The sequence below is a fragment of the Neophocaena asiaeorientalis genome, unplaced genomic scaffold (assembly GCF_003031525.2).
Source record: "Neophocaena asiaeorientalis asiaeorientalis breed wild unplaced genomic scaffold, Neophocaena_asiaeorientalis_V1.1 scaffold33, whole genome shotgun sequence".
Lineage (NCBI taxonomy): Eukaryota > Metazoa > Chordata > Mammalia > Artiodactyla > Phocoenidae > Neophocaena > Neophocaena asiaeorientalis.
Window position 1 is genome coordinate 3,128,524 of NW_020171988.1, and position 27,066 is coordinate 3,155,589.

General features: G+C 36.6%; 1 protein-coding gene across 2 annotated transcripts in view; it reads left to right on the plus strand.

The window, feature by feature from the left end:
- Window positions 1–27,066, plus strand: part of ATP2C1 (ATPase secretory pathway Ca2+ transporting 1) — a 119,747-nt gene that overhangs the window by 37,167 nt on the left and 55,514 nt on the right. For both annotated transcript variants that reach the window (XM_024747854.1, XM_024747862.1), the window contains exons 2-7: window positions 15,631–15,741; window positions 17,186–17,302; window positions 19,973–20,062; window positions 22,054–22,089; window positions 25,295–25,356; window positions 25,922–26,030. In XM_024747854.1, the coding sequence (XP_024603622.1) occupies window positions 15,631–15,741; window positions 17,186–17,302; window positions 19,973–20,062; window positions 22,054–22,089; window positions 25,295–25,356; window positions 25,922–26,030 (525 nt within the window). The remainder of the gene's footprint in view (window positions 1–15,630; window positions 15,742–17,185; window positions 17,303–19,972; window positions 20,063–22,053; window positions 22,090–25,294; window positions 25,357–25,921; window positions 26,031–27,066) is intronic.

Sequence of the window (27,066 nt, forward strand, 5' to 3'; positions counted from 1 at the left end):
TGTGACCACCTAGGGGGTGGGATAGGGAGGGTGGGAGGGAGGGGGACGCGAGGGGGAAGGGATATGGGAACATATGTGTGTGTGTGACTGATTCACTTTGTTATGAAGCAGAAACTAGCACACCATTGTAAATAAAGATGTAAAAACAAAAAAAGAAATCAAGTTGTCTGGCTAATGAAGTGGGAGACTGAATCTATGATGTCTTAGCTTTTCTGTGTAACTTGATCCCCCAGTTTTCTTTATCTTTTTATTATCCATATACAAAAGTGGTGTTTTCTTGCCTGCTCTTCTCGTTCATGTTGGGGATTGGTTTTTCAAAACATGGCTTTTGTTAGCGTGTACTGATTAGGAATTCATTCCCCTAATTGTGTCCTTGGAAGCAGCTACTGTCGTGGTTAGCAGAAGCAAAGTATTGAGTAGTGGATTTTACAAAACCAAAAAAACCTAACTAGGTAAGAGGGCTTTTTTTTTTTTTTTTGAGACAGCATATTAAAAATATGAGCTCTTTTTTTTGGATTGGTTCATTTTATGTAAGACTTTAGTCTCTGTTGGATTACAGATGGTTTACAACAGTATTCAACAGACAACAGCTGGGAATGAATGCCAGAGTCTATTTCTGAATCTTGCTTAAAGAGTTCTGTGTGCTGACAGGGAGAGCAGCTCAGTGCTTTGCGACCACCTAGAAGGGTGGGATAAGGAGGGTGGGAGGGAGACACAAGATGGAGGGGATATGGGGATATACATATGCATATAGCTGATTCACTTTGTTATACAGCAGAAACTAAGACAACACTGTAAACCAATTATACTCCAATAAAGATGTTAAAAAACAACAGAACTTTTATGGCGTGGGAAACAACTGCACATTTATAAGGCGTGCATGCATTATTTTACTGCTGAAATTTTTATTATGAATATGAAAAATATTTTTTAAAATAATGATCCAATGTTAAATCTTAAGAGAACTAAATAGCCTACCTAAGTGGTGAAAAAGCAGTGGAAAGGGGAGTGTATCTACCTACACCTTCTGAAAGAGCTTTGAATCCTTTATCCTGTTTTTTATTTTTTCCTTTTTGCTTCTTTTTTGAGAAGGGTTTGAGAATTAGATAACTGAGATGGAAACAGGCGAGTATATGGCTCTAAGGTGAATTAGTTCTCAGTAGCAAGACAAAAGCTTGAGTCTTCTCACTTCCCTTTTGCTATCTAAAGTCTATATATACCACATAGTTGGTTTTTTTTCTTGAATTCACGTTCCTTTTAATTTTTTTAAATTAATTTTTATTGGAGTATAGTTGCTTTTATACCACATAGTTTTGAAGGCAAAAATTTTTGATTATTAAATGGACAGGGCCAGAAAAATATTTCTGTGTGTATTGAACCCAGTTTGAACTTATAAACAGTGAATTATTTCTATAGTCTCTCTCCTACAACAGGATAACTTTGTTATATAGAATAGTACAACATATTCATTGTTGTTTATTTGTATTATGATTATGTCAAATACTAAAGATACTAAAGAAAAAAAAAGTTCTGTGTGCTGAAAATTAAAACAAAACACTTATTTTACTTGGACACTTAAAAAAAAGTCTACTAAAACTTGGGATCAGATGGATGAAAGTTGGCAGGAGAATCTGTATGATTGATTTTTTTTTTAACGGCATTGTTGTAGGAAAAAAGCTACAAATATGCATTATAAAGCACTTTAAGAAGCACTTTTGCTCAAAGAAGTGTACATTTTGGAGGTTTTTTTAAAGTTGGAGGTAATATGGCTAATATAGGTAAACTTGAAAAGGGTCAGTGATCCTGTTCTTTACCGCTGTGTGTCATTATGGGATAAGAAATATCTGTCAAAGGAAGGAGGGAAGAACCAAGAAGAATTCTGTCTCGTGGGTTAGAAGAATTGCCAGAGGGCTGCCAGCATTAATACCAGAGTTAAACATCGAGTAAGTGGCTCAGAAGAAAGTACAGTTGCCACCATGTAAAACATTATTGAATGTATAATGAGCTAGATATGTAGAAAGGGTGGTTGGTGGGGTTGTAGCTGTCATATTCTTTACTATTTTTACATTTTTTATTTTAAGAAAGTATGTAGCAGTCTGGTAATGAATTAGTAGATAAGCCTGGCAATGAAAATGTCTCCCTTGGGAGAGGGAGGAAGTTGTAATATGTGGGGCAAAAACTGAGATTGAGTGGATAGATTTAAATTATCAATAAAACACTTAATTGGAAAGAATAGAACTAGGGGAGGAAACACCAGGACTTCGATGGAAACCACTGTTTCAGGTTGTGCTTTCATTTTGAACAGCCTTCACCTTTGCATTTTGACTCAGGTCTTAGGAATGCATGAAGAACAAACCTTTACCTTTAGGCTCTTAGGTATTTGAGGATGTTACAGTGACCATGGTGTGTGTAGTCTGCATTGCAGGTTTCAGCTGCAGGGAGTTGACCAAACCATCAAGTTCTCTGTTGCTTGCATACATTTGTAGTAATGTGTGCCAGAGTAATAAACTAGATTCACTTGGTTAATTTGTAAATATCATAACCTAGTTCTTTAGATTCGAAGGGATGGTAACATCATTGGAATATTTTTATGTGTGAAGCATTTTTTAAATTGTGAAATATATTTAATATAAAGTTTGCTATTTTAACCATTTTTAAGTCTACAATTCAGTGGCATTAATTATATTCACAACGTTTTACAGTCATCACCACTGTATTTCCAAAACTTTTTCCTCACCTTAAACAGAAACTCTTGTACCTATTAAATAATAACTTCCCATTTTCTCTTTTTTCCTACCTCTGGTTACCACTAATCTACTTCCTGCCTCTATGAATTTGCCTATTCTATATATTTCACGTAAGTGGACTCATACAGTATTTGTACTTTTGTTTCTGGCTTATTTCACTTAGCATATTTTCAAGGTTTATCCATGTTGTATATGTATCAGAATTTCATTTCTTTTTGTGGCTGAATAGTAATCCATTGTATGTATATACCTCATTTTGTTTATCTGTTTATCTGTGGATGGATACTTGGGTTGTTTCCACCTTTTGGCTATTGTGAATAATATTGCGTTAGACATTGGTCTACAAATATCTGAGGCTCTGTTTTTAATTATATATTGGGTTTATACCTGAGAGTAGAAATGCTGGGTCATATGATTTTTCTATGTTTAGCTTTTTGAGGAACCATCAAACTGTTTTGCACAGTAACTGCACCATTTTCCAGTCCCATCAGCAATAAACAAGAGTTTCAGTTTCTCTACATCCTCACCAGCACTTATCATTTTCCTTTTTTTTTTTTTTTTTTTTTTTGCGGTATGCAGGCGTCTCACTGTTGTGGTCTCTCCCATTGCGGAGCACAGGCTCCGGACGTGCAGGCTCAGTGGCCATGGCTCACGGGCCCAGCCGCTCCGCGGCATGTGGGATCCTCCCGGACCGGGGAACGAACCCGCGTCCCCTGCATCGGCAGGCGGGGCCTCAACCACTGCGCCCCCAGGGAAGCCCCTCTTTTTTTTTTTTTTTTTTTTTTTAATTAAGGAAAAAATTCTGGCCATCATAGTATATATGAAGTAGTATGTCATTATGATTTTGATTTGCATTCCATTATGACTAATGATATTGAACATCTTTTCATGTGCTTATTGGCCATTTATACATACACAAATGGAGAAATGTCTATTCAGGTCCTTTGACCATTTTCTAATGGGGTCTTTTGTATTTTTGTTGTTTAGTTTTAGGAGTTCTTTATATATTCTGGATATTAAACCCTTATTGATAAATAATCTATAATAACTTCTCCTATTCTATAGTTTGTCTTTTCATTTTTTTGATAATGTCTTGATACACAAAAGTTTTAAAATTTGATGAAGTCCAGTTTATCTATTTTTTCTCTTTGTTACTTGTGCTTTTGGTGTCTTATTTAAGAGTCCATTGTCAAGAATCCAACGTCATGAAGATTGATCCTCTTTTTTTTTCTGAGAGTCTTATGGCTTTTAGTACTTACATTTAGGTAGCTGCTCCATTTTGATCTAATATTTGTATATTGTGTGAGGTAGATCATTGAATTTTGTGATTATGACCAAGACATACTGTTTTTTTTTTCTTTAAAGATTCTGTATTGTTAAGTTTGGCAGTTACTTTCTAAGTTCTACCTCGTGTAATATTTAGTCATTATACCCTTAGTTATTGAGTACCAGATAGTTCATGGAACTGGGCATTTTAGCTCTTAAAATATGTTCTTAATATTGAGTCTTCAAGAATGACTCAAAATACAAAGAAAGTAAGAGACAGGATTCATAAATTTTATTATATTAAAATGAAATTTTTTTTTGCATGGCAAAAAACATATAGTGAAGACAGCTGATAGATTAGAAGAAAATATCTGCAATATATCAAGATAAAGGGCTGAGATCTCTAATATATAAATAACTTAAAATTTGAGAGAATATACTACAGTAACCTGATAGAAAAATGATCAAAATACATTAAGGATAATCACCCCCCCCAGCATATGAAAATGGCCCCTAACATATGAAATGATTTAAAATTCATAATTAGAGAAATGCAAATTTAAGTGCACTGAGATACCATGTTTTAGCTGTCAGATTGACAAAAATTAAAGTATAACCGTCCATCCTGTTGGCAGGGATATGAGGAAACAGACACAAATTATACATTCCTGATAAGGCAAACTGGTACAACTTTTTTTGAGAATTTGGCAATATGCAACAAAGCCCTACATATGCATTTGCCTTTTGATTTATCAGTTTCAACTGTAGGAATTTTCCCTGAAGGTACAACTCCAAAGATATGAAATTCCATATGCAGGGTTATTTATGGGTCATTGTGTGCAATCTCCTTTGTAGGAGAGTGGCTGAATAAACTATGGTGTATGTAGAGTGTGTGTGTGTGTGTGTGTGTGTGTGTATAAAACAGTGGTATGCAGCTATAGGAAGATATCTGAACTGACCTCTGACTGATAAATTGATCTCCAGGATATACTGTTAAGTGAAAAAGAGAATATCTATATAGGTTATGTTACTGTAAGCAAAAGAAGAGGAAATAAGAAAATAAACACACATATGCTCATTTGAACAGAAGGAAACATGGGAAAGTTAAACTAGAAACAAGATTGGTTACATAAAGAGGGTGGGGTACAGAGAGATTGAAAGGATGGAGAGGGCTTGACACTTCTCTGATTTTACCTGTTTTGAGTAGTTTTAACTGTTAGAACTAAATTAATGTTTTATATACTCAAATAAACACGATTAACAAGGATGGGGGAGAGGATGGGAAAAAATATGCCCCAAATCCCAAATGGAATAATACAAACAGAAACAACTGAACCTAACTATATTTCAAATGAATAACATAACCACACTGAAGGGTGGGCATGGGAAGAACTAACCTAAGTAATTTAGGAATACAGGGTTTTGACTATATAAGGCTGTTGACAAAAGAACTATAAACAAACTTGAGACTAAAGACAGAACTGTACACAAATACTGTACTCGAGTTAGATTTTTTTTTACAGTGATATGGTTAGAACTCCAAAACTACTCTGTGTATTCTAGATTAGAGCAAATAAATATATATAATGGTGATAATGAAAGTCAGGTTTTTCACTGTAAGAGAAAAGTGTTCCAGATAAGGAAAGGGAAAAGGCTGTAATGAACTTCTGTAGAGTTAGATTGGCATTGGCAGCTTCAGTATGGACTCATGGTTTTTAACATATTTACAGATAAATATAAAAATAGATATAGATATGTGTTTGTGCATATATGTATATATTCCTTAACTCAGCTTGTGGTGAAGGCCTTAAAGCCACGACACTTCTGAATAATGTTTGTCAATGAAGGGAACTAAGGCTCCCTGGAGAAGGGGCTGATTCTAATGTAGGGGCAAGGAAGATGCAGAGATAAGCTTGAATATCTTTTGGTGCCAGAAAGTTAGGAAGTACTCAAAAATACCACAGACTAGGTGGCTTAACAGAAATTCATTTTCTCACAGTTCTAGAGACTGGAGGTCTAAAATCAAGGTGTTGGCAGGCTTAGTTTCTGGTGAGGCCTCCTGGCGGCGGGCAGCTGCCTTCTCACCTCGTGTGGCCCTTCCTCTGTGTGCCTGCTTCTGGTCTTCCTTTTCTTACAAAGACACCAGTCCTCTTGGATTAGGGCCCCACTCTTACCACTTTATTTAACCTTAATTACCTCCTTAAAGGCCCTGTCTCAAATATAGTCACATCGTCGGGGTTAGGGCTTCAACATATGAATTCTGGGGAGACAAATCTATAATAAATGTCAACTAAAAGTTATTCACAACCTAAAAGTTGAGCGTTATGTGGGAATTTATTCAGTGGGAATTTTTAGGGCTTCAAGCCCGGGAGGCAGCATCTCAAGTAACCCTTAGAGAACTGCTCTGAGGAGGCAGAGGGGGGATCCAGGATATATAGGAGTTTTGCAACAAAGGGCAGGTATTCTAAACATCAAAAGATTATTATTAATTACAGAAAACCAGATATCCCAAATTAAGGAATTTAGCGCCTTTCTTTGTATGGGAAGATGTAAGAGTCTGGGCACACTGAAATCATTCCTTTGATACGTACCTCAGCTATCTGGGGCCAGTATCCTGTGCTTCCATATCCGGAGTTTCCTCAGGGCTCACCAGCTCACCGTAGGTTGGTGGCTGCAATCAATGATGACTGTGAAATCCTTTGTTTACTGATATGGCAGACAGTATTCCATTTCTCATAAACATCATATGCCTCTTGATAATGATGTTTTGAGGAGGATACAACATTACTTCTGTGGTGTTTCCCTTTCCCCCAAAATGCATCACTTGCATCCATTTAGAAAAATCAAACCCAAGTTGTAGTTTGTAGGATATCACTATAGTACTCCCCGCTTGTACTTTTCCAAAGTGTCAAGGTCATGAAAGACAAAAAGAGTGAGGAACTGTTCCAGATTTAAGGAAAGAGATAAAACAGTTAAATGCAACTGTGATCTCAGATTGACTTTTTTTCCCCCCAAGTTTATTTATTCGAATCAAGATTGAAATACAGCCCACACGCCGTAATTGGGCCGTAAATATCTCTTAGTCTAAAAATGTTCCTTCTTTTCTTTTCCTTGTAGTTTGTTTACAAAATCAGGTTGTTTGTTCTGTAGAATTTCCCACAGCCTGGAATTTGCTGAGTACATTCTCTTGAGGTAATTTAATGTGCTTCTTTATCTCCTGTATTTCTTGTAAATTGATGGATGGTTTAATAAGAGCACTGACTGTATGTTATCACTTCGGGAGTTTTTTAAAAAAGAACTATCCCTGGTACCCACCCATCCTTGGGACCATTCCTGTGGATTCTTATTTAATTGGTCTGGAGTTCTGACTGTTGTAGGAATTTTTAAAAGCTCCCCAGGTGATTTTAACATACAGTTGGGGTTGAGAACCATTGTTCTAGACCTAGTTACCACTGGTCACGGTGCAGCTTTAATTCTTTTGCCAAGAATACTTCTAGAACCTGTATTCTTGATAAACACCTCACTTATTAATAAGACTTGTCCACAAGGAGACACTTGCCAGCTTCTGCTCTGCTCCATGCCAGCAGTCTGATCCTTGGAGAGCTTCATCAGGACAGGCTGACTTTTCCTGCTTTCATGGCTGCTACATTTGCCAATAAAATACAGTGTCTGGCAATTGGAAACCTTAATCTCAACACTTTCAAAGGTGAAATACATGGACTTGCCTAGTCCTTGTAGAAGATAGTAGTCTAAATTTGTGGATGATTACATACACTCTTTCTGATCAGTCCTGTCACCTTTTTGTATTTTCAGTGAAACATCGTTTAAGAGGCATAGGTATGTCTCAGGATAACACTATTCTATTGCTGTGTAATTGTCCATTAAGAAAAATCCCAGTATTTTCTTTTTTTCAAATAGTACTTCTGATGCTGGATATTGTTAAGAGCTTCGCAGAGGGTACCAAGATGACAAAAACCATGTCATACTCATGTGAAGATCTAGAGTGGGGGCGAGACAGATGCATAAATGTTATATCACTAGTGTTAACCTTAGGGGAAGGGAACCACATGCTAGGCACCATGCTACACACTTCTATAAATGGTGTTTCTTTTAGATCTTGTTGAAATGAAAATAGGTAGTATTTCGATTTCCCACTGAGAAAAAAAGACACAGAGAAGTTAGTAACTTGTTCTGGGACACAGAGATGGCAAGACATAGAATTGGGATTATAAATTGGGATCTAGTCAAGTCTGACCTTGACCAGAACAGTGGTCCCTGGACCAGCATCATCAACATTCCCTGAGAACTTGTTAGAAATGTAATTTCTGGACCTACCCAAGACCAGCTGATTCAGAACCTCAGGCTGGGGCCCAGTCACCTGTGTTTTAAACAAGCCCTCCAGGTGATTCTGAGGTTCACTAGTAATCTTTCTGATTACTAGTGTCTTTCTGTTTACTTGCAAGTGAACCTTGGAAAATTTTTATTGTCAAGAGTTGACCTGAAACTAGTAAGTTTGAAAAATCACTATACTAGAGTGTTTCACCCCCTCCTCCAACACCCCCCCTTTAAAGCTGTAAAACTCTTTGTTTAAATACTATTTTTCCCCCAAAGCTAAAACATAGAATACATAAAAACAAAACTATTGTTTGAAGTTGGAGTGGGCATGGGACCTTGTCCTGTCTTCCCATTCTGAAGGGGATGTTTGGTTTGATACCTGCTGTACTCTACTGTTATCCCCCTCCCACCCCTGCCCCCCCACCTGCTGAGTGTGGTGTGGTGTGGATATAAACACTTATACAGGGTTACAGAAAAATACTGGCTGCCTTGTTCTCAACCAGAAGATCAGTTAAAGAAACTAGGAGTCATTTGGTCAATACCTTTGGGACCAAAATTCACTAGTATTTCTAATGATAGTGTCATGGGCCTTTCTTAAAATTATGACTTGCAGGTACCGAAAGTGCGAATTCTCCCTTCTACCTGGAGTGTGTTTTATGCACGTAAGCTTCTCTGTGTTAGTAATTACAACCACATCTAGGTGGGATTGTTTAGTGTCATTCACTTTTAGCTTTAATCAACAAGCAATTGAGCAGGTCTACTTGATTTCTGTAAATCACTGTGAACCTGCAGTTCTTGGAACTGCTGTCCTCAGTGTTGTTGGAACTGCTTTGTCACTGTTGTTTTCTTCTGCCTGTGTATGCCTTCTTCACATTTTTATAATAGCATTGTATGGTTTGGCCTTTAGAGTTCCCAGGATAGCCCTGCTTTCCCATGCTATAGTTACTAAACAACTGTGGAGAGGTACCTGGTTCGTTCAAGTTCACTGCCTGGCAGACTTGATTTTCTTGGGCATTAGAGGTCTTTCTGATTACTTGCAAGTGAAACTTGGAAAACTTACTGCCAAAGAGTTGACCTGAAAACTTTTAATAACTCTGTTTAATAACTCCCCAACTTTGCAGGGATGAAGTATTTTCAGTTTTCCCCCATGGCTTGACTTCTTTTGGGTAATTTGGGCTACCTTTGCTGACTTTCTTTTAAAAATCAGATTTCTGCTCATGTGCTGAATGAAGTAACAGAATTTGTAAAATTAATTTTTCCCCAGGGAGAGTGTATAAACTTCTGGTGGTAGCTCATTTTAGAAGGTATTTACCTTTTAAAAATAAAATATTATAACGTTCATATTTAATCTAACTGTGCCTTTCAGCCCCATTCTCTAGGCCAGTGATTATCAACATTGGCTGCACATTAGACCTGCCCTGGGGAGCTTTTAAAAATAAATGTCTTGGCTTCACCCTAGACCTAATAATTCACACTGTATAGGATGGGGCCTGGACACTTGGATTAAAACAGAAACAGAAGACCCCTGTCTTAGTCTGCTCTGACTGCTATCATAGACTGGGTGGCTTAAACAGCAGACATTTATTGCTCATTGTTCTGGAGGCTGGGGAGTCGAAGATCAGGGTGCTGGTGAGGGTCCTCTCCTGGCTTGCAGCTGGTCATCTTTTTGTTATGTCCTCACATGGTGGGAGCGGGGCAGGGTGGAGGTCGGGGGGAGAGCCTGCCTGCCTGCCCCGCTCATGCACATGCAGACTCTCTCTGGTGTTTGTTTTAAGGGCCCTGGTCCTATCATGAGGGTTCCACCCTTATAACCTAATTACCTCCCTTAGGCCCCATGTCTGAATACCATTACATTGGGGGGTTAGGTTTCAACTTATGAATAGAGAGGAACACAGTTCAAGTCTGTAGCAACCCCCATATAATTCTGATTTGTATAAAAATTGGAAACTGATGGATAACTGTGCTTAGACTCAAAAATATGAGTGAAACACCTGGGAATCCTGGTAAAATGGAAATATGCGTTCAGTAGTTCTGTTATGGGGCCTATGTATATAGGACCCATATTTGACTGAATTATAACATCCTAAAGATCTGAAAGTTTCTGCAGTTTTTAAATGCATCCAATTAAAGACTTATAGCTTGTCTTACTGTCTGGGTAGATCTGACTCATTTAGTAGAGGTAGAGGTACATAATAAAACAGTTCTTTCATTTTAGCCAGATTGGCTTACTTACATACAAATTAAATTTCTATTACTGTGACTTTTAGTAGTGTTCATCTCTTGTTTGAAATACTTTCTTGGCATATCTTAGCTATTCTCTGCTGTCCGTTCTTCATGGCTTAGCTCAGGTAAGTTTTCCCTGAAACCTGAATCTGTAGACAGTGAACTTCTAAATAGCATGTGGAAGACATATTATCTCTTAAAATGGTTTATTTCAGGTAGTTAAGATGGTTACCTTCAACTTCTGTGAACTTACTTGTATTTTATAAGTCTCAAAATTGAAGCATTATTACTAAATCACTCAAAGATTGTTTTTAAGCTGAAATGTTTGCATAATAGCACAGTAATACCTAATAGCTGCCAAAGTTTTCCATAGTGGTTGCACCTTTTAACAGTTCACCAACAGCATATGAGCGTTCCAATTTCTCTGCATTCTCTCCAACACGTCTTATTGGCAGTCTTTTTAAGTTTAGCTATCCTAGTGGGTGTGAGGTATTATCTCATTGTGGTTTTAATATGTATTTGCCTCATGACTAATGATGTTGAGGAGCTTCTCTTGTGCTTATTGCTCATTTGTATATCTTCTTTGTAGGAATATATGTTCAAATCTTTTACTCATTTTTAATTGGGTTATTGGTCCTTTTTTCTTTTATTGTTGAATTGTAGGAGTTTATATATTGTAGATATAAGCCCCTTATCAGATAAATGACTTGCAGATATTTTTTTCCCATTCCGTGGGTTATCTTTTTAACTTTCTTCATGGTGTCCTTTGCAGCACAAAATTTTAAAATTTTGATGACGTGCAATCTTTTTCTTTTGTTTCCTGTACTTTTGGCATTATGTCTAGGATGCCATGGTCAAAAAGATTTAAGCCCATGTCTTCTAAGAGTTTTATAGTTTCAGCTCTTACATTTAGGTCTTTGATCCATTTTGAATTAATATATATAAATTATATGGTGTGAGGGAGGGGTATAGCTTTAATCTTTTTTGTGTGGTTATCCAGTTGTCCCAGCACCATTTGTTGAAAAGAGTCTCCAAGTATTCTTTACCAGGGTGAATAGTGTTACTATTTAGCATATAAGACAAGCTAGAAATCTAGTTCATCGTCATGTCCTGTCATTTTTACCTCTACTTCTACTATTTCTGCACCTCATCACCCTGTCCAAGCTACATTAGGCTGTTGTTTAGACTTACGTAATAGGTTCTAGACTGGTTGTATTCTCACCACTTTTACTCTCCACTCCTTTTATTTTCCAACTTGTGGCCTTTACTTATTATTTTTCATACCACAGTTCAGGGTCTTCCTTTTGCTCTTAAGATCAATATAGAAATTCTACAGTATGGCCCATAGGACCCTGTAGGATCCCCACCCACTTCTTTAGCCTGTTTTTGCTTTGTATGTTGTCTTGATTTCTTCAATCCAGATACTTCTCAGAGGAGTGTTTCAGTATGCTCCCTCCACCATAGCTACCAACGTGCCTGCATCCTACTTGTGTTACTCTGCCTTCCCATCTGTAACTGAATGAACTGTTATCTAAGGCCAGCCCTATTCGAAATTGGCCAGATTCCACCCCTCTCATTTAGTCCAGAACATCGCTTTATCAGTTGTCCTGTCTCTCTTCTGTGTTGTTAGTTATCGTTCTAATCAACATACAAACATGATGTTATTTCTTCTATCTTAAAAAAAAAAAACCCAACTCTTGACCCTACATTTCATTCTGTCTATGATCCCATTTCCCTGCTCCTCTTTTGCATCAGAATGGGAATTACTTATACTTGGCTGTCTCTTAACTTCTCTCCTGCTGTTTCTGCTGAACCCACTCCTGATATTTGGGTCCCACTATACTACACTGAACTGATTTATTTATCTCCTTGTCACGAAGTCCTGTGGTCAGTTCTCAGTTCTTATCTTAATTTTTCAGTAACATTTGGCCCAGCCCATTACACTGTCCTTGAAATACTTGCTTCTGTCTTGGTTCTCCTTTTACCTCACTGGTTGCTCCTTCTTGGTCTTTTCTCTTGGTCACTGCTCATCTTGGATTTCTGTCTGTTGGGAGGATGCCCTAGGGTCAGCCTGCAGACCTCTTCCCTTTCTTCTGTGCTGGTGTGTATGTTTATCCTCAGATTTAATACCATTTACATGCTCATGACGACATGTGCTTGCTTCAGCCTGGACCTCTCCTAGGTGCACATGTACCCACCTTCCTCCTGGACATTTCTACCTAGATATCTAATAGCTGGTTCCCTTGCTTCTTTCAGGTCTCTGCCCAAATGTCACCTTACTGGAGAGGTCTTCCTTGTGGTGCCCACCAGCCCCCACCATATAAAATGAAGTAACTCCTCCTTTGCTTATCCTTCTTTTCTTAATTGTTTTCTAGAACATTTATCATGTATTATTTATGGTCTTTTGCTTCCTATTGGTATGTAGCTCCATGAGGATAGAGTTCTTACCTGTTTGGTCACTTTTGTGTCCCCAGTACCAAGAATAATAAGCATCGATTATGTGTCAAAGGACTGAGTGAGTGAGTGAGTGAATGTTGGCCATCTTTAGTGCTTCACTCGCCGTGCTCCCCCTTCCTCACACGTTCAGTTCCTTCTTTTCTTCCATCCCCTCCCTCCGGCAGCTTCTTACCTCTCACTTCCATAAGCATCACTTCCTCATCAGACCTTTCCTGTCCTGATTGTAGTCTCTGATTGCAAGTGCCCTTAGCCGTGGACTCCTTCATAGTAGTGATCATATCAGTTTCCATTCATTTTTGCTATTCTTTGTTAATACCTGTCTTCTGTTTCCCTCCAGTTGCACTCCTTATTTTGCTCTCTGTTAAATTCTAAGGGCCTAGCACAGAGTCAGATTCTCAATAAATGGCAGATGTTTGTTAAAAGAGTAAATGAATGAACAAATTAAAATATTCTTATGATTTATATAACTAATGACCCATCTGAGTTGGTAAATCTCTGTAACATTTGCTTAAAAAGAAAATAGGATTAAAATTTAATGATTTCATAATTTTAAGTTGATATAGAGGCTAGTAAGCATAAATACAGTTAACATCACTGCTTTTGGCCAAGAATTTACTGGGCTGTGGCCTCCCTCTGTTGTGGAAACCGGTCCTTATTGTGGCTGGCCATCCAGCCTCTGCCACCACCCACAGCATCTGGCACTCTTCGTTCTAAGTCCTGAAGTTGGTCTGCTGTAAACTCACCCTTTGGGTTTGGGGTTGCCCTCTTGCCCTTCATATATGTAGAGAGTTATCTTATCCTTTATTAAATGAAATATAGTCTCACTTCCTTCTGTTGAGATTTTTGAGCTCTTTTGGGCCCATGTAATGCTCCTGAGGGATTTTATGTAAAGTGTGTTCCAACATAGACCCTATTTATATACCAACTACTAAAGGGTAACTTTTAAAAAAGACTTTTATGAGTAAGGCTCTTGAACCAGAGGTGGCAGTTTCCAATATATTAATGATATGTTTAATAGAAGTATGTCTAATAGAAGAATTACTAGCCTTAATAATTTATTGAGCTCATTATATTATTGAGTATGTGCGTATAAATATTAAATAGTTTTGGGAGAAAATAGCTATTTCAGTGTTTATTACTAGTGGGTCAAATTATGTATTAAATGGATGTAATCCTCAAACAACTTTAGGCACTATCCTCATATTATATATGAAGAAATTAATGTACGTGAATCTTAGAAATAAAAGATTTTCTTAATCTCATTGTCACTGCAGGCAGTGTAAACATATTTGATCCTTCTTAATGATTTCAGAAGATAAAATAACCATGTCAAGAAAGGTAATCTGTTTCCAATTTCCTCAGAATTTTTGGTCACTAGTATCTTCTCATTAAAAGAAAAATACTTTATGCTTTTTTCTTTAAAATACTTAAATATTTAACAATGCCTTTGTAATAGATGAGATTAGAAAATGTGTATATGATTGTTCCAGAACTTGGATGCATTGGGAAACACTTTTTTTTTTTCCATAGCTATTTACTGTTTTTTTGGAGTAAGTACAAAGTTTTTTGTTTTTTTAAATGGATACAGGTCTCTATAATAATACTTTAATAATAATAGAAACTTAAATTATTATTTTTTTGACCTTATTTGTTGTCTTAAAGAAGTGCTGCCTCAAAAACAATTTTTAGGGAAATATTTTATCCTAAATATGTTGATTATCCAAGGTTGAAAACATTTCACCTGAAAGCTTAAAGATTTGTATCTTGGCAATAAGATGATCACTTCACTTTCAGTATTGTTTAAATCAGTGCATGTGTGGCAGCTGAAATGTTTTCTTCTCTAAAGTTTCAGCGTGGAGCTTTTTCTCCCTTTCTCATACTTTTTCAAAACTTTTTGTCTATAAAGATTCAAGTCTGGATTGGGGATTTATTTCTAGAAATGTGCTAAACACTTTTCTGTAGACATTTGCTTATGAAGCTGCATCAAGTAGGTGCCATGGTTACTATCATCTCTGACTCACTCTGCTTGTTCACAACCCCTTCACTCACCTGTGTGTCTTCTGCTTGTCTGGTTTCTCTGCTTTCTGTTTCCCCTCGTTTGAGAATGGGTTCGTAATTCTGATGTTCTGTCATGGTGCTTCGGTAGAGTAGCCTGGTGTCCTTTCTGGATAGTTAAGAAATGAGCTGTTCAACAGGAGTAGTTAAAATGGAGCAAGCTTAGCTGTTCCTTGTCTCTCGTGTTAAACATAATGAGTTTAGAGGATTATGACTCCATGTAATCATTGGGATCTGCTAGACAGGACATCTGTTTTACTTTTTACTCATTACAGTGGTGTAGAAATAGCATTTTTTTTTTTTTTAATGTGAAAATTATTTTGTGTTCTAGCTAGCACTGGTGACTTAAATTTTGAAATGTGCTTTCTGGAATAGCACATAGTATAAAATTATCTTAATAGGACTGGATACTCATTATTAGTCTGAAAATATTTGTTTTCTAACTGTGAAAAAAGGTTTCTGGGAATGTTTGAATTTTCATTTATTCTAGACTGCATTAGAATTGTTTAGTATATTCAAATATTTTTCCTTTGGTTTTATTTCCTAGGTTGCACGTTTTCAAAAAATTCCTAATGCTGAAAATGAGACAATGATTCCTGTATTGACATCAAAAAAAGCAAGTGAATTACCAGTCAGTGAAGTTGCAAGCATTCTCCAAGTAAGTGCTTGGTGGGGAGGAAGGGAGTGGATAGTAGAATGAGTCACTTAGACTCTATAGATAAGTGCTATCTGGTAGAATTTTCTGTGATGACAGAAATATTCTGTTCTGCACTATCCAGTGTAGTAGCCACTAGTTAAACATGACAGTTGAGGATTTAAAGTACAGATAGTTTAGGGGAGGAACTGAAATTAATTTAGTTTTTATTCATTGAAATTTAAATAGGTGCATGAGGCTAGTGGTTACCTGATTGGACAGTGCAACTCTAGATCATTAGTATTGCAAGGGACTATTTGTGCTTTGTGAGGATTAGTTGGATTAGGAAAATAATTTAATTATTAACATAAGTAGAGTTAGGAGTTTATCTTTTTTTAACGTGTTTTCTAATGTAAAAGCTAAGTGCAAGTTCAGAACTGCAAATAAACTTTGCTTATGTAATTTAATCTCTTCCTAGTTTTAAAAATCACAATCTAATGAAACATGAGGAAAAGAATATTTAAAATTCTTCCTTCAGAATTTACATATTTTAACAATGGCATTAAAAACATCGGTTATCCTTTTCTTGAGGTTATTTTTGGGAGGCGAGTTGTATTTATACTCTGTTTTAAAACCACTTACTCTAAATATATTTGTGTCACAGTACTATTAGTGAACTCTATTATAAAGCTTTTGGCCAGAGAAACTTAATTATTTTAGAGATGCAAATAATTTATTCTTTAATGATAGTTAAAATAATGAATCACGAGAGGCAGTGACTGAAGAATGTAGGTGGTGTTCATAGGGCATAAAATGTCCCAAGAACCAGTTAATGTTAACTTCATTATTTTGAGTAATTTAGGAACCACAGATTTTCTGCTTGGAATAAATATACAGTCCAAGAACAAAAGGTAACACCAATCTCAGAATTTTGATAGGCTCAGAGAACAAGAAAGATGCATGATCTTTTGGAGAAACTAATTTTAGAAAACAACAAGACAACAGTGAAAATGAAGAAAACTAGTTAAAATGTACTGGTATTTTGTTTTCTGTACATCCTGACTGGTTTGTGTTATTTCTCTTTCTCCAAAGAGAATCATAATTTTTTTGTTTGTTAAACTCTATCTTGTTGCTTACATTAAAATTTTTTTATTGAGGTATAATTTATATAAAATACAGTGTACTCATATTAAATGTACAGTTTGCATTTTGACAGATGTAACCACCACCACAATTAAGATGTAGAAAATTTTCATCACTCCGACAAGCTTCCACATGTTTTTTGCAGCTAATCCCTCCCCCTGCTCTGGCCCCAGGCAACCACTGATATGCTTTCTGTCCCCATAGATTAGTTTTGACTGTCATAGAAGTTCCTATAAGTGTGATCATACGTATGTACTTTTTTTGTGTTTTCTTTTTTTTTTCTCTACTAATATTCTCAATGACTTTTATGGGTAAAATCTCATAGGCTGATCTTCAGAATGGTCTAAACAAATGTGAAGTAAGTCATCGGAGAGCTTTCCATGGCTGGAATGAGTTTGATATCAGTGAAGATGAGCCACTATGGAAGAAGTATATTTCTCAGGTGAGATATTTTTATTTTCTCCTGCTGTGTAACTTACATGTATTTTTGTAAATGTAGTTTACTTTTGTGAAGTTATTTATGGAGAAAGGAAATAATTTTTAAAAATGTTTTTTACCTAAATTTTTTCATTTGTTAGAGTTTATTGTTACATTGGAATTTCTATGATTTTAGTGTACAAATCTTTAAGGACATATTACATGGAGGTGATACTATTAACAGTAGTTTCCTTTGCAGGTGTCTTAACTTAAATATTTTTTATTATAGAAATGCTAATTTTTTAAAAAGTAGTATGGCTAGCTTAGAAAATTAGTAAAAGTTAGGTCATTTGACTGCCTGGGTACAAGTTCCACCTTTATTTCTTACTAGCTCTGTGCTCTTTATTATCCTCTGAGCCTTATCTATAAAATGGGGATAATAATCTTAGGAGATAGTAAGCTATCAGTAGATTATAGCTATTTTTAATTATATTTTGTTAATGTCCTAATCTTTTCAGAAAGATTTACTGTAGGATTTTTCTTATCTTTATGACAAGTATATTAGTGAAAAGCTAAAAAACTCCTATGGGGCTTCCCTGGTGGCACAGTGGTTTAGAGTCCGCTTGCCGATGCAGGGGACACGGGTTCATGCCCTGGTCCGGGAAGATCCCACATGAAGTAAGATTAGTTTGCCAAACAAATAAATTCTTTTTTTTTTTTCGGGGGGGTATGCGGGCCTATCACTGTTGTGGCCTCTTCCCGTTGCGGAGCACAGGCTCTGGACGCGCAGGCTCAGCGGCCATGGCTCACGGGCCCAGCCACTCCGCGGCATGTGGGATCTTCCCAGACCGGGGCACGAACCCGTGTCCCCTGCATCGGCAGGCGGACTCTCTAAACCACTGCGCCACCAGGGAAGCCCCAAATAAATTCTTTTTAGTGAAGAAACTTTCTAATGCCTTCTAAGCTGCAGGTTCTTTTTTAAAAATATCTTCGTTTAACTTTTCTAAAGGGCCTTGCCTGTTAATGAACCAAAATTTATCATTTTTAACTTATTTAAATGAATTTGTCTGAAGTAGAAAAGCTGAATTTTTAGAGAAGAACCTTGTATCTGTCTTGTTTTTATTGGAATATTTTTTATATGTATATTTGTATTCTCACATTTACCACATTTCCACATTACCTAAAACTTCAGAAATTTACTCTGGATTTATAAATTACAGTGATTTGACTTATCACTAGACAATATGATTTTTAATGTTTTGCTTTCTTGATCCTGTTTCAAAGCTAGAGTACCTGCATCATGAGATTGCTGTGAGAATGAAATGAAATAGTGCCTGTAATGTAGTTAAGTGCAAGCAGTCATTGACAGTAAATATCAGTTGTTAATCATAAAGCACTGGACCACTCCTCACTCCTCTACAGAGAACACTGAATTTGTTGTTCTGCAAACATTTGGAGCCTGCCATCTATCAGGTGGTTTCCTTAGTACCACGGCACAGCTGTTTTAGGGTGAAATAAAATGATCATGGGCCTTGCTCTCAAAGTGTGGTGATAGCAGCTAATGTTTGAGGGGTTTGTAGTTTACACAGTGATTTAATATACATTCTTGGTTAATGCTTACCAGAGTTTTTGGTACAAGTTTGGGAAGCACCCCCAGGGCTTAAAAAATTAAGGTCACACAAAATTGGAGCTGGATTCAAACCCAGGTACTCTGGCTCAGTTTGTGTGTAGTTTGTTAACCCTGAACCACATTGCAGTTGTACTTTTATTTTGCTGGAGCAGTGATTTTCAATCCTCTGTGCATTAGAATCACTTGGGGAGTGCTTTAAAAATGCTGAAGTCTGGGCCCTGTGCCCAGAGATTCTGATTTGATTGCTCTGGTGTGAACCTGGGCATTTGTTGGAAACTCTTCACGTGATTCTGATGTGAAGCAGGGTTGCAACCGCTGTGCCAAGGAATGGAGCCATAAAGGGAGTGGGAGGTGGTGGTGTCTAACTTCACAGTTATGATATACAGGGGCTGAGGCTCTCTGCTGGGATGGATTCTTTGCAAAGTTACTTTGCAACTTTGACGGCGATTGGCACCGTTTCATCAGAGGAAGGCACTCTGGCAGCAGAGCTCTGACGTTTAACTAGGATGTCCAACTGGAAGAATTTGGGGTGGCTCTGGTGCTTGGTCATTTAAGAGCTGCCTGATTGAGTTGGTGCTGTGGTTTGTTTCTTTAGATACTTTTGTCTCTGCTAGCTAGATGTCAGGAAAACCAGTGTTGGGGAAATCTTCAGCTTCTTCTGTGGTGAGGATCTTACTGTCTGATCTTAGCTGCCCCGCCCCTCCCCTGGTGGGGGGTGGTTATTCCTGTGGTGGGTGGGTCAACCACAGAATTGTAATCTACACCCATTTACTTATAGTATAGGAATGCTGAGGAATGTTTGGAATTTATAATTTAGGTGTTCTACCCAGTGCTTAATGTAAACCTTTAGCTTAAAAGTTATTTTCCATTTATTCTAGCCCGGGTAGAAATTCAGAACAGCTTATAGTATACTAAAAATACATGTGTACTATAAGGAATTGGTAAATTCTTAGTTTTAAGTAATAATGCCCTGATAGTTGTTTTTTTTTTAGGCTTTTGCTGTGCTGGTACACAACTGTCTTTCATACAAAACTGTTGAATTGCTGTTTTTTTTTTCACTTTCAGTTTAAAAATCCCCTTATTATGCTGCTTCTGGCTTCTGCAGTCATCAGTGTTTTAATGCATCAGTTTGATGATGCTGTCAGTATCACTGTGGTAAGAAAAAATATATCTTTTTAAAAATTGTTAATCATATAAATTAGGATTGGCTTTTATTTTAGAAAATGAATTGAGACATGCCTTAATGCTTCTTCAGGTTTTTTTCTTAAAATCCAAATTCTGGTTTTAATTGCAGTGATCTCATGTAATGTTCAAGGGTCTGTAATTGGCACCCTAGAATTATTTAACAATCCGATAATTTCACAGATATGAAATATTTTATAATAATTTTCCAGTTAAATATTTATTTTACTTTCCAATTGAGAATACGTTTGAGTAATCGTGAACTGAAGCCTGACATTTAAAAAATTAAAAGTATTATTTAACAGTGTACTCTGTATTTTATTCTTTGCAGTTAGGTTATTCTGGCTTTCATCTTTTTTTTTTTCTTGCCCTTCTGTTTCATTGTAGTATAAAAATTTATAGTAAGTATAAGCATTGATTAAAGCAAGTGTGTTAGGCTTAAGAACACAGTAGAAATGAACGTAGAGCTGTGATTCACCAGCTCTTGCTTGTGGACTCCCAGGAGTCTCTGAGATTCTTTTAAGGGAGCATATGAGGTCAAAACTACTTTCATAAAACTAAAAACATTGTCTTTTTGCTATAGACATTTGCATCAGTGGCACAAAAGTGATGGCGGGTAAAACTGTTAGAGCTTCGGCTTGAATCAAAATAATGGCAACAAACTGTCTAGTAGTCATTGTTTTCTTTCACTGTTTCTCTTAGCAGTGTTTTTGATAAAACAGTAAAAATTAATTTTATTAAGTCTTGATCCTTAAATATATACCTTTTTAATGTTCTGTGTGATGAAATGGGAAGTACGCATTGAAGTATGATGGTTGTTTCAAGGAAAGGCTGTGTGCTGAGCTGAACTAGCCTTTTACTCGAAAGAATGACTGATAGACAAACTATGGTTATTAAGACTTGGATAACTGGCATACTTTTTTTGAAAGTGAGTGGCATGAGCCTATCACTACAAGAAAAACAACTGACAGAATTTGTTGCCAATGGTAAAATCCAAGCTTTCAGTGATAATTAGAATTTTGCAAAAATTTTATGCATTATTTTTTGCTGGACAGCTTCCCAGTATTTAAGACCTTATTCTAATAAGATCAGTAGTGATTTTAGTGAATGTGATTTTTTTTTTTTAACTATTATGAAATGTGTCAACACTTGAAAGATTTGAATAACCAAATCAATCTTTTCTAAATGACCAGTGCATGATGATACAAAATGTTCGGTGACAAAAGAGCCATGAAACATGCAAAAGAGATCAGTAGATTTTAATATAATAGACTATGAAAAGTTCATTGATATAGTTTTAGGTTCTGTATTGCAAATTACTTTTAAAGTAACAGTTGTCTAATTTTGGTGTAGCTAAGAATAATATCCACAATCATCTGAAAAGGCTTTTAAAATACTCCTCCCTTTTTCAGCAATATCTGAATGAGGCTGAATTTTGTCCATATACTTCAGCCGAATCAACATATCAATAGATTGAATGCAGAAGCAGATACGAGAATCTGGCTTTGGATTAAAGCAGACGTTAAAGATAGAAAAATTGAAAACACTGCCACTTTCCCCACAATTTTTTGGGGGGAATATTTTTCATAAAAAATGTTGTATGTTAACGTGTAATGGGCTTACTTTTTTTCAGATAATAAGTAGAAATTAAAACAGTGATTGAAAACGTATTTAATATGGTAAATCTCAATAGCTGGAAGTCACATAAACAAAAGCTGGTCCTCCGTTTGTAAGAGCATAAAGGGATCCTGAGATCAAAGAGTTTGAGAAGCCTTCCTGGGGAGGCAGGTCCCTGTCACCTGTCCGTTTTTCCTCACAGGCCTCAAGGCGGAGTTGTGATTCCTTTCCTGGCTGTTTTGTGCTTAGTGTCTGATGTCTTGGGGCTGCAGATAGAGTCAGAAAAATAAGATACGATTAACAGTTATTACAATGTCTTATTTAAAAAGCTTGTTTGTTTTGTTTAGGCAATACTTATCGTCGTTACGGTCGCCTTTGTTCAGGTGAGTAAGTAGCCTATTTTGAAGACATAAAAATGGTATTTTAGTTAATTGCTTAAAAAAATCAAGGTGGCTTATGTTAGTTAAAATGTATAGTTAATGGGTATGTTGGTCAGAACAATTTATTCTTTGTTTTTGAAATAATTTCAAAAACAATAACTCTGCAAGGAAGTTTGTGGAACCAACTTGACTGCTTTGGTTTAGGCCGTGGCATGAAGAAATCTAGTTTTTTATTTGATGATGTTAAAGATAACTGAAGCAGATGGAAGCAAAAAGTACAGTAATAGAAATAAAATCCAGCAGTAGGCTTTTAAATTTTTTCCAGTTAAAAAATTGGGCCAGAGTTCAAATTCCTCATTCCTCAATGGAAGGGATGTTCTGATCTGGATTGAACTCGCTGTTCAGCATAGACATTGAAACAGTAAAGAAGATATATGAAAAGGAACCCCCTTTAAAAAATTAATGTGAATAATGTGGAGATAATGTCTGGATTTCTGTTGACCAGTATAGATATAAATAAAAACATGGGCTTAGTTTTATGTTTATTTAAATATCTGATAACTTCTTTAGGTTTTAGAACAGTGTTGGCAGGTGTCATTTGATTAGCTAAAAGTTTTAAAACATGGTTAATAAGACTAGAAGAATTATTCTAGTTTAGGGAAAAATTAATATGGCATTTGAAATTCATGTTAATTTGAATCTTAAGACTATATTTTAAGTGGCTGTGGTTATTTCCACATCTGTGATTTATTCCTTGGGTATTTCCTGTCATCATCCAGTTTTCCTGTGGTAATCTCTAATTTAGTAATTTGTTTTATAGTCACCCAGTGTAGAAAAGCCGGTTTTAATCAGGTTATCTGCAGCAAGTTTGTGAGTTGCATTAGTACACCATCAGGGATCCTGTATCTAGGGAATACTTTTGCTTAGAACAGATAAAAGTTGCCTTAGGGCAGGTGGCGGGTTAGTTTAGTAGAGGTTATTCCAGACTGAGCCTCATTGGACATAGCTATTCATTTGGTCATGTGGGTGGTACGCCGCACTGGACCAGTAACTGGAACCCTTTTGCATCTTTAATAATGCTACAGATGTATGGAGTGGCTTGCTTCAGAAGTATTGTTACAGTATTATCACTTTGTATGGAAGACATTAGTAGCTTGGTAATAGACCCTACTCTCAGAAAAAATCCCACAAAATTTCTATTTTAACGTACTCAGTGTGGACTTTTACACAAAGATAGTGTGTTACACACCTTAAATGTAGTGGCTGAAACCATCTGCCAAATATCTTTATGATAGGTTCATTTGATAGGTTCATTATTTATATGTGTTTTTACCTGTGTTTTAGGAGGAGAATGCTTTTTATTATTTACATCTGCCTTCCCCCCTTTCTAATCTCAATTTCCCATCCTCATTGTACACCCTCACAGTCATAAAAATAGCTAATTGTTTCTTATAGTCATATATTGATGCCACCTTACAATAAATTTAAAATTTAACTTTTAGGTGTTCATTTGAGATGGCTGTCAAGTTTGTGTTGAAGGCTCATTTTGATATAGAGGTATCTATGTAGTTGTAGTGAGTAAAGGCTAAGAAGTCTGAAGAGGGAGGTAAAGATTGGGCAGCTTCTATGTCATTTATTAGGATCTAGGAGTAGTGAGTGTTTTCTAGCCTTTTATGGAATTTTTGGGTAAAACTTCCAAATTCCTTAATATCCTTGGTATGATTGGGGGAGGGGTGTCTTTGTAATTTTTTTTTTAAATTGAAGTATAGTTGAGATGCAGTATTGTTTCAGGTGCAGTATACAGTGATTTGATATTTGCATGCATTATGAAATGATCACCATAAGCCTAGTAACCGTCTGTCCCCATACAGAATTATTGTAATGTTCCTTATGCTGTATATTACCCTGGGTGTCTTGTGATTTTTATATTTACAGATTTACCTTACTCTCACATTTGTTCCTCTTGCTTAAGTAGTAAAGACAGATTTAGTTCTAAGTTATTCATATACAGCTTTGCATTTTCTATTTGAAAACGTTTGTGATGGGTATGCAGTTTTGATTAGTGCTAGCACTGCAGTCATTTCAAAACACCCCCCGACTTTCACTCCCACTACTCTCCCTACCCCTTCTTCTCCCTTTTTTTTTTTGAGGTACGTGGGCCTCTCACCGTTGTGGCCTCTCCTGTTGCGGAGCGTAGGCTCAGCGGCCACGGCTCACGGGCCCAGCCGCTCCGCGGCATGTGGGATCTTCCTGGACCGGGGCACGAACCCGTGTCCCCTGCATCGGCAGGCGGACCCTCAACCACTGCACCACCAGGGAAGCCCTCTTCTCCCTTTTTAACCTTAGATCAAAAGATTGGTGTACTTAGTGCAGACATGAGACAAAAATAGCAGTGATGTTGTGTGAAGCAAGACAGCCCACATTACTGAGGTGAAGGATGTCTCTGACTCTCACCTGTGATTGTATGGTTGGAGGAAGGCTGGAGCCTCACAGTTAGAGCCCCTGAGAATTTCCCCTTCCAGGTAATTCAGTCATGGGAAAGGGTAGGGCAGCCACATCTCTCTCCTTGTTTAACTTACGTTCTTCCCAAGAAGATTTGTTTCACAAACCTTTACAGTTGCCTTGGGCTTGAATCCTCAACACCAGTGTTGTTTGCAGTTAATTGTCTTTGACTTCCTTGGTCATTAACCACTAAAAGTAAAGTTATCTTAATTATGAGGCTCAATGATCTTAACTTTTAATGACTGAAAACTCTACTTTTTGGACACACTAATCAGTTTTCTTCACTTTCTTATAAGTAACTTGACCTTAGGTTTGCACGTTGAATATTGAAATATAAAATTGAGGGACTTCCCTGGTGGCCCAGTGGTTAAGACTCGCACTTGCAATGCAGGGGACGTGGGTTCGATCCCTGGTTGGGGAACTAAGATCCCACATACTGCCAGCACCCCCCCCAAAAATATATATATATATAAAAAATTGAGAATACTTAATTATCAAAAATTGGTTACTATATATTTAACATAAAGGGCAAGCTTTTATGGGTAGGAATATAAATGCAAGTAAAGAGAAAGATAAAAATTGGGAGAAATGTTAAAATAATGATTGGGGTCAATATTTAGTTAAGTCTAACATAGTATATGTTCTTAAGAATGTACATATTTGCATTTCTTTATAAATATTTTTTCTTAATTTTTTTTTTTAATAGGAATATCGTTCAGAAAAATCTCTTGAAGAACTGAGTAAACTTATGCCACCAGAATGCCATTGGTATGATCCTTGTTTCTGATACGGATTTCTACTCTTAAAAGTAAAAATTAAATGTGACTATTACAGTGTACATTGTGGCCCAATATTTGTTTAAACATAAGGTAGAAACCATTAATCTGACGTGAAAAATTCATGTCCTATTCAGTATAGCAAGTTGTACTATTAAAACTTTTGTTACTTCTAATTTTGAGATTCTTGAGACATGGATTTATTCAACAGATACTTTCTGTGTGTGACTATGTGCCAAGCACTGTTGTGGGTGCAGTGATGTATAATCAGACCCTGGTGATTGAGAAGGTTGCTACAGTTTTCGCATTTTACATTTGAGCAACTGGATAGCTTTTCCAGTGCTTTGTTTGTTTTTTTTTTTAAATTCATCTGAGCGTCTTAATTATCAAGAGCACAAGAGTAAGTCTTTTCTTGGTTTCTGTATTTGACTTATCTCCTTAGAAGTGGTGATAATGCAGTATATTTTCCCTCAAGCAAGCCTACTGGAAGGAATTTCTTCAAATAAGTGGCCTGGCTTGCTTTCTTCCTCTGTGGTTGTTTCTGTTTCATGTTACAGTGTGCGTGAAGGAAAATTGGAACATACACTTGCACGAGACTTGGTTCCAGGTGATACAGTTTGCCTTTCTGTTGGGGACAGAGTTCCTGCTGACTTGCGCTTGTTTGAGGTGAGTTTGATGTCTTAGTCTGTTTGAGCAGCTGTAACAAAATAACACATAAATGTACTTCTCACAGTCCCAGTGGCTGGAAGTCCAGGATCAAGGCACCAGCATGGTCGCATCCTGGGGAGGACCCTTTTTCTGGTTCATAGCTGGTGCCTTCTTGCTATGTCCTCACATGGCAGAAGGGGCTAGAGAATATATCCAGACAAAACTCTTAATTCAAAAAGTTACATGCACCTCTATGTTCATAGCAGCACTATTTACAATAGCCAAGACATAGAAACAACTTAAATGTCCACTGACAGAGGAATGGCTAAAGAAGATGTGGTACATATATACAATGGAATATTACTCAGCCATAAGGAGAATGAAATAATGCCATTTGCAGTAATGGACCTAGAGATTATCATGCTAAGTGAGTAAGTCAGAAAGAAAAAGACAAATATCATATGATATTACTTATATGTGGGATCTAAAATAGGACACAAATGAACTTATCTACAAAACAGAAACAGACTCTCAGACATAGAGAAAAGGTTTTTGGTTGCCAAGGTGGGGGTGGGGGGTAGGGGAGGGATGGACTGGGAGTTTGGGGTTAGAAGACACAAACTATTATATATAGAATGGATAAACAACAGGGTCCTACTGTATAGCACAGAGAACTATATTCAGTATCCTGTAATAAACTATAATGGAAAACAATATGGAAAAATAATGTATATATATATGTATAACTGAAATCGCTTTGTTGTACAGCAGAAATTAACACAACATTATAAATCAACTATACTTCAATAAAAATAAAAAAATTAAAGAATAGTAACAGATGTATAACTAATTTAATAAAGAAAGGAAACAACTTTTCTAATCTAAAAGAAGGCAAACAATAAGAAAAGAACAGAAATAGGAACATAGAATAAATAGATGGGTCAAATAGAGAACAAATAGTAGGAAGAGCTATAGAACCCCACTGTATTAGTGCTTATTTTAATTGTAAATGGATTAAATATTCACTTAAAACACTGAGTTTATCAAAGTGATA